This window comes from Colletotrichum graminicola (assembly GCF_000149035.1).
Source record: "Colletotrichum graminicola M1.001 genomic scaffold supercont1.79, whole genome shotgun sequence".
Classification (NCBI taxonomy): domain Eukaryota; kingdom Fungi; phylum Ascomycota; class Sordariomycetes; order Glomerellales; family Glomerellaceae; genus Colletotrichum; species Colletotrichum graminicola.
Window position 1 is genome coordinate 49,595 of NW_007361083.1, and position 11,592 is coordinate 61,186.

Genomic DNA, 11,592 nt, shown 5'->3' on the forward strand with positions numbered 1-11,592 from the left:
TTCTCTCCTCTCGTGCGAACGCCCACTGGCCTACGTCGCCTGCCGAGAGACATCTCCTCGACGCAGTTGGCCATCGACTTCTGCTCAACCCGTCGCTCTCTGGGGGTTTCTGTCGGCACGACAGGGCAGTCAACCATCCGACGTGCCATTGACCATTGCGCGCTGGTTTGCTGTGCCGTGCGCCGCTGCCGCATCCGCATCCACATCTCACACCCTCCATCAGGGACAGCCCCGGCCCCGTCGCTACTCGTGTGCTGATACCCGTGAATCCCTGGACGCGTAAGGTAGCCTGAAGACTGTTTAGTCTCAGCTTCTCCCGTCTTCGGTCAGCTCAGCACTCCACCATCAACACAACCACCACCACCGTAGCTGAAGCCGACATCGACGCCTTGCTCGAGGGAAACTTCGTCCCTGCCGCTCGTTCACGTCCCCTTTGCAATTCGCATCGTCCGTCTCTCCCCCTCCGGTCAACTGGAACGATCCCCTTACTCTATTGATTTGATTTTCGCTGCTTCGACGAGACGCAGCCTTGCTTTTTCGTTCGCGGTTTGCGAGTTCATCCAAAAGTCTTAATCGCACCCCAAGCCACCCTCCCACCCCTTATCCGATCCTAATCAACCTCGACACACGTTTCCCACCCAGCGCCACCCTCGGAGCCATCCCATCTCTCCAACCCGCCTTTCAACGCCCGCTTGAGCACCTGACCGACCGACTTCTTCTTCCCGTCGCACCTCTCTCTGCTGGCCACGGTACGCCGTAGCCGCAACCATGGATCTCTTTAGACGGGCCGTCAAGGCCATCCCCTCAACAACGCCGCAACTGCCCACCGCCGACGAGAAGCCTGCCACGAAGCATGCTCGCCAGAACAGACTGACGTCGCGCCTCGCCTTCTTCAGAAGACCTCTGCGGCTCCGCGGCAATTCGAGCATCTCGGTTCCTCTCGGCGTTGTCATCCTCTTTCCTCTGATCGTCGTCATCCTCATCCTCGTACTATTCGTCAGACACCCCAGCTCGCCTGGGAGGATATTGATGCCCGCGGGTGCGCCCCCCGCCATCAGGTATGTACAATCTCCTCCCCGTCCATTATCGACAAGTCTGACGTGGATTTCGCGCAGGAAAATCAGTGAAGAGCATGACAAGGTGTTCGTTACCGGATGCCTCGAGCCCGACACGAGCAGACCCAGGGCCAACGGTGCCTTCGTCGTCCTGGCCCGCAATAAGGAGCTGGACGGTGTCATCCAGTCGATCAAATCCATCGAGCGTCACTTCAACCGCTGGTACCACTACCCTTATGTCTTCCTGAACGACGGCGACTTCAACGAGACCTTTAAGGAGGTCGTCAGGAACTACACTTCTGCCCCCGTCGAGTTTGGCAAGGTTGGCCCTGATATGTGGGGCTACCCCGACTGGATTGATCACAAGGTCGCCAAGGAGGGTATCGCCAAGCAGGGCGACGCCGCCGTCATGTACGGTGGCTTGGAGAGCTACCACGCCATGTGTCGTTTCTACTCTGGGTAAGCAGGCCTTTTCACAGGCGATGGCTGTTCGGGCACTAACATCTGTCAGATTCTTCTACAAGCACGAGCTCCTCGCCAAGTACAACTGGTACTGGCGTCTTGAGCCCGAGATCAAGTACTTCTGTGACATTACCTAGTAAGTGGTGGCTCCCGGGGCCGCTAGCCCAGTTGCTGACCATCGCAGTGATCCCTTCTGGGCCATGATCGACGCCAACAAGACTTACGGCTTCACCATCGCCGTCAAGGAGCTCCGCGAGACTGTTCCCAATATCTTCCGCTACGCCTCCGCCTACAAGCGACTCAAGGGCCTCAAGTCCAAGGGCTTGTGGGAGATGTTCGTTGACCCTGTCGAGAAGAAGGAGGAGCCGCCTACCGACCAAAGCCCTCTCCCTGAGGAGGTCCTGCGCAGCGACCCGAACCGCAACAACCTTCCCGAGATTGACCCCGAGGCCATGGAAGGCGAATCGTACAACATGTGCCATTTCTGGTCAAACTTTGAGATTGCCAGCCTTGACTGGTTCCGCAGCAAGGAGTACGAGGAGTTCTTCGAGATGATGGACCGCAGTGGAGGCTTCTGGATGGAACGCGTGAGTCTATGGATGCACACGACATGGTCGGGACTGAGCTAACAAACGTAGTGGGGTGATGCCCCTATCCACTCCTTGGCTGCCGGCGCCCTCCTCGCACCCCGCGACATCCACTACTTCCGCGACTTTGGTTACCGGCACACCACCATCCAGCACTGCCCTGCGAACGCCCCGGCCAGACAACTGCCCAGAGAACCCTACCTTGAGAAGACCACGCTCGACGAGAAGAAGCGTATCGAAGAAGACAAGTACTGGGAAGACTGGGACGCTGAGAAGGAGAACGGAGTCGGATGCAGATGCAGATGCGACACAGACATTGTCGACGTCGAGGGCAAGGAGGGATCGTGCCTCGCCGAATGGGTTGATGTCGCAGGTGGATGGGCCAGCCCGTAATTGCAAAATAACAACTGCAACAGCGACGGCACAACATCGCATATGATGTCACGAGTCACGCCCACGGCGCATGCTTCTGGCACCAGTTACGGGGGAAACGACGAAAAAAGGAATTGCATATTGACGAAGTGGGGACATTGAACCCTCTCTGTCTTCAGCGGGTTTCAGTCATGTTTGCACGCGTGTGTAGCGGCATTGCCAGTATCGGTCTTGCTCGAGTTCTTTGGGAGTTAAAGGGTATCAAAGTGTTCGGTCATTGTCCATAATCAGCTTTTTCTTCATTCTTTACCACACACCACACGAGGGATTGCGACGCATGAAATAGAACGGTGGAAAGCTACAGAAACGACTGGCTTGGGTCATCATCTCCCAGGCTAAGCGAAGTCTATTTGGTTTTGGTTCTTCAAGAGAAGGGGGAAGAGAGACAAAGGGGCTAAACAAACCTCTTTTCTGCATGCACAAGGATACCAATGGGACGCGAAAGCAACGAAATATGGACGTCTATTGTCAGTATTAGAGAGGAGTGCATGCTAGAACGGCCTAGCCCTCCGGCGGAATTGTATATATGTGGCATCCTAACTCGCCTACCTTGATGCTGCTGCTGCTGACTCTTTGCCCATGTCGGTGAGGCATGTGTGATTGTGTTGTATTTTAGACAGGCCTCTTACTAATGGTGAGGCTGTCAGCACCATGTAGTCAGTCTCTGGGATTTGACTGCATGCACACCGAGAACTTTGAATAAAGGAGGCGCCCCCCCGCCATTCACACCTGGACATGACTACTTGGTTACTTTTTGATCCTAAATTATGTCTGAAAGCACAAAGAATCTCATCATCTAATGTGGGAGGGTTCAATAGCTGGAAAACTGGCTTTTGGCAGATTTATAGTTTTCACTTTGGAACCGGGCCCAGCACTCTGCCACGCTGATTTGCATCAAATTATGCCGAGTATCTACATCTTTGCAATAAGATATGCTCATCGTCTTTCTCTTTCTCTCTTTTTTTCCCCTTTCGTTTTACCTCACTTGCTCACAGGCGGGCGGGTGGGCATCTCATAAGGAGCAGCAGGCCCATCACCATGAGGGGTCCGACTGATCCGTCACGGCGCCGTGGCTGGCATCTCCAACCAACCGCGCGTACTTGCCCAGCACGCCCCTCCTCACGTGGGGCGGCGGGGCCTTCCACTCCTGCCTCCGCCTCTCGAACTCGGCCTCGTCGACGTCGACGGCGTCGATGCTGTTCGTCTCGGCGTTGATGGTGACGGTGTCGCCGTTCCGGACGAGCGCGAGCGGCCCGCCGACCGCCGCCTCGGGGCACACGTGGCCGACGATGAAGCCGTGGGAGGCGCCGCTGTACCGGCCGTCCGTGACGAGCGCCACGTTGTCGAGGCCGGCGCCCATGATGGCCGCGCTGGCGCGGAGCTGCTCCGGCATGCCGGGTCCGCCCTTGGGGCCCTCGTAGCGGACGATCAGCACGAGGTTGCCGTCCTCGCGGCGGATGGACCCCGCCGACAGGGCGGCGTCGAGCTCGTGCTCCTTGTCGAAGACGCGGGCGGCGCCCGTGAAGGAGAGGCCCTCCTTGCCGGTGATCTTGGCGACGGCGCCCCCCGGGGCGAGGTTGCCGCGGAGGATGCGGATGTGGCCCGTCTTCTTGATCGGGTCCGAGAGGGGGCGGATGATCTTCTGGTTCGGGTCGAGGGACGGCCAGTCGGCGACGTTCTCGGCGAGGGTGCGGCCCGTCACGGTCATGATGGTGCCGTCGATGAGGCCGGCGGCGACGAGCATCTTGAGGACGGACGGGGTGCCGCCGACCTTGTAGAGGTCTTCCATGTAGTACTGACCCGACGGCGCGAGGTCGGCGAGGAAGGGGACGCGGTTGCTGGTGCGGTCGATGTCGTCGATGGTCAGGGGCACGTCGGCCGTGTTGGCCATGGCGAGGAAGTGCAGCACGCCGTTGGTGGAGCCGCCGAGGATCATGGTCAGCACGAGGGCGTTCTCGAAGGCCGCGCGGGTCATGAGGTCGCGCGGGCGGAGGCCCTTCTCCATGACGACCTTGATGGCCTCGGCGGCGCGCTCGCACTCGCGCGCCTTTTCCGGAGAGAGGGCCGGGTACGACGAGGACCCGGGCAGGGAGAGGCCCATGGCCTCGATGGCGGTGGCCATGGTGTTGGCAGTGTACATGCCGCCGCAGGCGCCGGCGCCGGGGCAGGCGTGCTGCTCAATGTCGTCGAGGACGTCGGAGGGGGTGCGGCCCTCTGCGCCCGGGTTGCACTTGGCGTGCAGGCGGTCGTAGGTGAAGGCGCCGCGGGCCTCGTAGCAGGTGCTGATGTTGATGGGCTTCTCGAGGAGGTCCGAGTGGCCCTTCATGATGGTGCCGCCGTAGATCATGATGAACGGCCGGTTGTGGCGCGCCGCGGCCATGATGGTGCCAGGCATGTTCTTGTCGCACCCGGGGATCGAGATGTTGGCGTCGTGGTGCTGCGCGCACGTCACGGACTCGATGCTGTCGGCAATGATCTCACGGGTCTGCAGGGAGAAGCGCATACCTGGGTGTGTGTGTGTGTGAGAGGGTGTGCTGAAAGTATTGTGATTCGAGATCTGGGAGGGTGCAGACATACCTTCTCCTCCCATTGTGATGGCGTCTGACACGCCGACGGTGTTGAACTGCCATCCGAGCATGCCCTGCTTCTCAACAGCCTTCTTCACGATCTTGCCAAAGTCAAGCACTGCTTCCTGTTAGTCATGTTGCTCCTCAGCGGCAGTCTCCCTCAATATGTATGTGCTTACGATGTGTGCTGCGCCGTCGTGTTAGTCCTTGTCATCATGAGAAGCAAGCTCGCTCGCTCGGTGAAAGGTAGATACATACTTGCAAGGGTTGCCCTCCCACCAGACCGTCGCGATACCGACATGCGGCGCCTTCTTCATCATTTCCTTGTTCGGCACGCCGGCGCCGTACAACATGGCCTGCGGACACCGGTCAGCCATCTTTCCGTCCGCGTTTCTGCAACCCTCCCAGGCGGAGCAACACCCCGCAATCGCCGGCCGCGACCCCACATTTTCCGTAACCCCACGACCAAGCACACACAAGAGAGGCGGAAAGAAAGAGAGGGGGGGGGGGGGGGCGGCTTGTGTCTCCATACCTGTGCTCCGGGAAAGTCATGTTCCCTCGTGATCGTGTGCGACCAGCGGTTCAACTGGCCGTCAATCGCGTGCTCCTGGAACTGGATGTAGTCGTGGCTGTCCTTGTAGCCAGTCTCCACGGCGCCGCTGGGGACGTGGTCTGCTTGTTCACCGTTCATCGTCAAAAAGGCACTTTGTGTTTTTTTATCCAGGCGGGGAAAAGTGGTGATTTGTTTCAGTTGCGAGTCAGGAGGGAGAAAGACTGGTGTTGTGTCGAGGACCTCAAAAGTACGCGGGAACCCGGAGAGTAAAGCTATCGTAGCTACCTTATCTACCCGGCGGCGGCGTTGCAACGAGAAGGAGGCGTTTGTCAACAAAGATGAACGGAGAGAGAGGGTGGGAGGGAGAAGAAAGGATTCAGTTCTTAGGAGCTAGCTAAGCGTCGAGAGCAAAGACGCGACTAGGGGGGAGGCCACCTCTTTTGAACCTTATCCCACGCATAGAGTTCGAGATCACAGCTCTCGGAAGCAGTTGGCATATTTTGACAATGCGGGCAAAAGTGGGGGGAACAACGGCAACACTGCATACCCCTCGCTCTGTGATTGCAATACATGGACTACGGAGGGGGGACATCGTCAGTGTTCCACCGAACCTCGGGGGGGAAGCAGACCCGCTCGGGACCCCTCCTCAACCCGGTCCTGCTTATTGCACGCGAGCCCATTGGGAGGACTGCTGACGGAGATGAGGCGGCTCGAAGCTCTCTCAGTCGGCTGATCCTAGCCAGCTGCGGCCGGAGAGGAGGTCGGGTATGGTGGGGTGTAGTCCGCGGGGGGTGTGTGGAGTCAGGATGGGTCAACGGGTTCCAATTGACTTTTGGCGGGAGAATTGAACGGGAGTTGGGGGGGGGGGGGGGGGATGGATATATGGTGAAGAGAGGGGTAACGAGATGGAGAAGACCCGTCGACGGCTATGTCGGAAAAAGGACTGCCATGAGGTGAGGGATGCCGGAAAATGGCACTTGGCTACACGGGATTGTCATCTCCCAATCGTGGAGGTTAGGAGTCCAAGAGACATGTGACATTGTGTAAATATATCCGTACCCGGAGCCTCGACTGCATAGGCGCCGTCATTCTTTCCGATGGACGTTGTGTTCCACAACCCTTATGGCTGTTCGTCGACCGCCATCACTCGTGTTGCCACAAATCAGGAGATAGCCCAACAAGTAACGAGACGTCAAAGAAAGAGAGGGTCAAGGGTCAATGATGTCGACTGAACGGGCGACTGACTGCATGGCGCCAGTCTGTGGCACAATGAGCCGATGAATGGGGGGCAGACAACGCAGCGCCGGCTGCCCGTGGGCATGTTCTCTGCTACGTTAGCGACCTCAGTTAGCTCACCTTGGCGCGGGTGGTAAAACCAAGATACACCCATCATGACTGGTTCCTGGACCGGGGGGATGTTGTTGCTGCTGCTAGCATTCGAGCGATGCATGATGCGCCGGGGACAAGTCACAGTCTGGACGCAATGTCCGTACTTGTGGGTAAGAAGATCTTATCGCTACCCCCACCTAATACGTGAGGGTGTTCCCCCCTTGAGAGAGAAAAAAACCAACCACAAAGGTGTGCATGTTAAGCGGTAGTTGGCTGCCGGCGAGTTACATTGGATGCCGTTTCCCGACGTGGATCAGAGTAGCGAGAGTCCGAACAAATCAGAGAGTAGTGAAGGCCATTACATAGTCTTTTTAACCTTTTTTTTTTTTTAAAATCTTTTAAACTTGTTTCTTCCTCTTCACCGCTATATAAACGTTTTCGACGAACCCTCTTGTCTCAAGGCGGGAAGACACCAGGCATGTAATGGCTACGCTTTTGACTGGTGGTGGACGTAAAAGACCCAGCAAAATCTACCCGAGGGTGGAAGGAATCTGGGGCCGAGGAACGGGTCATCGTCGGTTCGCGACTCGGGGATTGAGGACCGACACTCGGGGTCTTTTGGTACGAGGCACAGGTTGGTTACCACTGGTCAACGGCCTCTCCGCACCCCTTTCTTCGTGGCTCGCCCTCCCCGCACCCCGAGGCTCGAGCGGTCGATGGACGGATGGTGACTGTCTGGGCGCGGGGTTGCTTCGACGCAACCTTGCAAGGAAATCTACCTGGCCTATTAATACGCACACTTGTCTATCGTATGCAGCGTGTGCATTGTGCGTCCGAGTCGGATGCGCGAGTGCTGCTGCTGCCGGTGGAAGAACGTGTATGCAGGCAACACCGGCTCTGCAACAAAACCGTTTCTTGGATGGAAGGGGATTTGTTGGGGCGGTTTCGAAGAGCGGAAACAACAAACGTGCCAACAACCTTGTTTTGTTCGTGTGAGGTCAGGAAAAGGTCAGAGAGAGTGAGGGTGAGACTCGGCTCGGATTTGATCGAGACTCGCTGGCAGGAATGGACCCATGTTCCCTGACGCCGCGGCCCTTCGGTCCTCTAACCAGCGGTATGGGATGAAAATCTGCTGGATACTCTGTTTGGATCGACACGGAAGACGGGCTGGCTGGTGTTGGAAGTAGGATGGAAAAAATGGATGAGGAAGAGAAGGGTGTTCGTCGTGCCACCCGCATCATCCGAGCTATCCGCCCAACTCTGCTCGTTTCAAGACCCAGATGGATGGCGCAGCCCATGACGAGGCCCTCTTCCCTTTGGTCCCCTATTTGTGGCCGCTGCTGCTCGTCGTCATAACAGGTCCAGGGACGATGCTTGGCGCCCGTGCAGCCCAGCCTGCCCCAAACCATTTATGCTTCACGAGATGAGAGGAAAGAAGGTTTCGGAGGAGGGTCAAGTGATGCAGATCAGTGGGGACCGACGGCAAAACAACCAGAGGCTTGGGGGGTTTTCAGCCCAATATGGGCGGACGGCTAGGTATCGCTGTCGAGAAGGGGGGGGAGGGTGAACAGAAGAAAACCCGAGCTGGACCAAGACAGAAGTATATCTGGACAGCTAAGGTACGTACTCACTCATCCGAACTTGGACTTCATGCAATCGGTGATTCCGATATCTCTCTCTCTCTCTCTCTTACACACACCCAAGCACACTTCGTACTCGACTGACCTGTGATCCAAAATAGACTGTCCAAGCTGGAAACCTGAAGTTTCCGCGGGGAAACCATGGTCGTGTTTTATCCCATATTTTGGCTGCAGCCATCTCACGAGACTCCAGCTTGCCAATGGGTTTGATCGACCGTATGTCCGTGTATGGAAGTTTGTTCTAAAGCAACATTCGCGTCTGCCTTTACATCGGCGACTGCGACTGGGGCCTGGACGATCAAAGCCCTGCCAGACGGTGTCGACTATTAGTCACGATACCATGTTAACCTCGTCGAGGGGATTTCAGAGAATGCCGAAAAAGGGTAAGAAACAAGGAAGTAAACACACAGCGGGTAATAGGAAGCGTCAAAACACCACGCACGCTTGGGCAAACTTGTTTCCCTTTACCATCGTAAGAATCCATCCATCCTTGTTAGCAACGAGAACACACAAACACACACTCACTCGGCACCGAGGACGTGACATCACCGTATCCAAGACAGATTTCTCTCAAAACTATGACTTCTCAATTCGCCGTTTTGAAATAGAAATAGGGAGGAAAACAGAAAAAGCAAAAAGCAATCGTCATCTGCGTGAAATCTCACTCGTTGACCCGGAGGGCCAACTTTCTATTGTACAAATAAACCTGCCAAAACACGTCTAGTAGGAAAATGCATATCGGCGCGAGGCTGTGTGGTTCGTGTCATCACTTCATTTCTGCAACGGGTTGAAAAGATATCCCCAACAAGATGGAAGATATGTGAAATCTCATCCACACTGCTCGTTGTGCCTGACCACCCCGTTTCAGGAATGCGGCTCTCGGTTCCATCACATGGGCCTCCTAGATCACTAGGGTTTTGCCTAGCTGACTCGAAGCAAACAAAATTGAAAATTGGAAAGAAAAAAATCAGAAAAAGAAACCAGAACAAAAAAAGGAGAGGGCCCTTCCTCCGAAGCCCCCCAGACAACCGTTCCCCCCTGCGCCGGATATCGCTCGCAACTGTATTCGCAGTTTCCCTCCATGTTGTTTGATCGTGTACGATCTAGAAAATTGGGTGCCATCCAAAGCCCAAGACAAATAAGGCGGCTCGCGTGAGAGAATCCCATAGTAGCAAAGAACAAGGCTGTCGGCTTGATGCTGTAGTCTTGTTTTGCTCTCATTCAAGGAAAGCATAACCCCCCCCCCCCCCCCAAAGTAAGGTCAGACGCAAAAAGGTGAAGTAATACACTGGTAGAAGTAATTAAGGTACGGGACAGGGTCAAAAGCCCGAGTTGGCTCAGGCTCCGACACGCTGTTCCTCCATGCGTCTCACCAACTCGCGCTCGCGGGGGGAGCGCGGGTTGGCGTCAATGCCGAGAATAGCAGAGATACGGGTCTTGTCTTGGGGCTTGTCGTAGCTTTCACGATCCAGGTTGTCAGGGCTGGAAGTGGGGGTGATGGGCGTGCTAGCCTGGTTCTGGCCGCAGCACGCGCCGTTCTTCCATGCCTGCTCCAGGACGACAGGGCTGGCACCCGGGCCGTAGTCGTTGGCAATGGCAGCCCAGAATGAAGCGCGGTGAGCGGTGTAGACGGACTGCAGGCGGTTCATGTCGACATGTTGGTGGCTGATGGGGGGTTGAGCAGGGGGGAGAGCACAATTAAGACGCAGCGGCGGCGTCATAGGGAGGCTGCTGGACATAGGGTGGAAGGAAGGATGGGGGAGAGCGGCGCTGTGAGGCTCGGGGAGAGGGGTGGGGTATCCTCTGTTGGGAGAGGACGTGCGAGCCGGCATGGTCATGCAGACGGGCTTGGGGAGAATGGCTGGAAGCCGAGGAGAAGCACCGTTGCCCATAATGCTAGAGAGTTGCATAGGAGCGGGAGAGACGGGGGCGTAGCTCGTCGCGCGGCCGGGAGGAGACACAGAGCGAGGGGTCGGCTCTCTGATCGGAGAAGGCATGGTCGGTTGCATGACGGGGGAGTGGTTCGCAGAGGAACCAGAAGAGACCGAAGTCGTGCGCTGCTTGCGGCGGTTGCTGCCGTGGCTAAGCTGGTGGTAGTGAAGGCGGCATGCCAGCTCAGTCTTCTTCAAGTGAGCGGCAATGTGCTTGTAGGGCATCTTTTGAAGACGAGTCTGGAGAAGATAGACTTCCTGTTCAGAAGTTAGAGGGGTTCTAAGAGCGTGGGTCGAAGCCACGAGTTTCTGGTGAGACATACCTCATCCTCGCTCCATGCTCTACCGCCGCCGGTCGAAGCCGCCTTGCGGTTCTTGGTGACACCGTACTCATGACGATCCATGGCGTCGGAAGTAGGAGTGTATGTGGCCGTGTGTGGCGCCAATTGCATCGTGGGAGACATTTTTTTCCTCGTGAATTCGTTTCCGAACAGTCAATGTCGATGTGTAGGTAGCTCTCTCCGGGTAAAGTAGACTTTTTTGGGGGGGTGCGGCTGCGGCGTAATCCTGGAAGCTGGGGTTTTTGATATAAAAGAAGACAGAACCTTGCTGCCGACGAATCGAAAGTTATAAATTGGTTGTGAAAAATGAGGAATTCCGTCTGGGAGCTTGCAACAACGAAGTCGGCCTTCTGCAGATCCGTCAAGGAGAGGAAGCGGATAGGCGTTGTTTGAGGGGAGGGGAATGGTCCGAAAGAAGCGAAATTGTTCGTTTGAATAAACAGAATAGGTCAAGTGTATTGACAAAAAAGGTGGTGTTCAAGAAGCGTAGTCAAATGAATGTGTGCAGCCAAGCCAGTTGGACAATGAAGGAACGCGAAACCCTAGCTGCGGGAGAAGAAAAGAAGGACACGCAACTGCGCTTCAAGAAGAGGAAGAAAAGGGATGTTGATGATGAACCCAAGAAAGTAGTGAAGGTAAACAAACAGAGGAACGGGAAGTCGAGATGGGGGGGGAGAGGGCAGAGATAAAGTAAT

At 56.3% G+C, this 11,592-nt stretch overlaps 3 protein-coding genes across 3 annotated transcripts; 1 reads left to right on the forward strand and 2 right to left on the reverse strand.

The window, feature by feature from the left end:
* Positions 1–768: 768 nt before the first annotated feature.
* On the forward strand, positions 769–2,497 carry GLRG_11247 (glycolipid 2-alpha-mannosyltransferase; the record flags this gene model as incomplete). The annotated part of the gene is made up of 5 exons (XM_008101932.1): positions 769–1,058; positions 1,116–1,514; positions 1,567–1,653; positions 1,702–2,104; positions 2,156–2,497. 5 exons carry the CDS (start codon positions 769–771, stop codon positions 2,495–2,497), a joined length of 1,521 nt encoding a protein of 506 aa, XP_008100123.1.
* A 1,072-nt stretch (positions 2,498–3,569) lies between these two features.
* GLRG_11248 (dihydroxy-acid dehydratase) lies at positions 3,570–5,794 on the reverse strand (the record flags this gene model as incomplete). The annotated part of the gene is made up of 4 exons (XM_008101933.1): positions 3,570–5,041; positions 5,114–5,228; positions 5,358–5,459; positions 5,636–5,794. The coding sequence occupies 4 exons, from the start codon at positions 5,792–5,794 to the stop codon at positions 3,570–3,572; spliced, it is 1,848 nt and encodes a 615-aa protein (XP_008100124.1).
* Positions 5,795–9,962: 4,168 nt separating this feature from the next.
* On the reverse strand, positions 9,963–11,020 carry GLRG_11249 (uncharacterized protein; the record flags this gene model as incomplete). Its single annotated transcript, XM_008101934.1, has 2 exons — positions 9,963–10,814; positions 10,880–11,020. The coding sequence occupies 2 exons, from the start codon at positions 11,018–11,020 to the stop codon at positions 9,963–9,965; spliced, it is 993 nt and encodes a 330-aa protein (XP_008100125.1).
* Between the last annotated feature and the right edge of the window lie 572 nt (positions 11,021–11,592).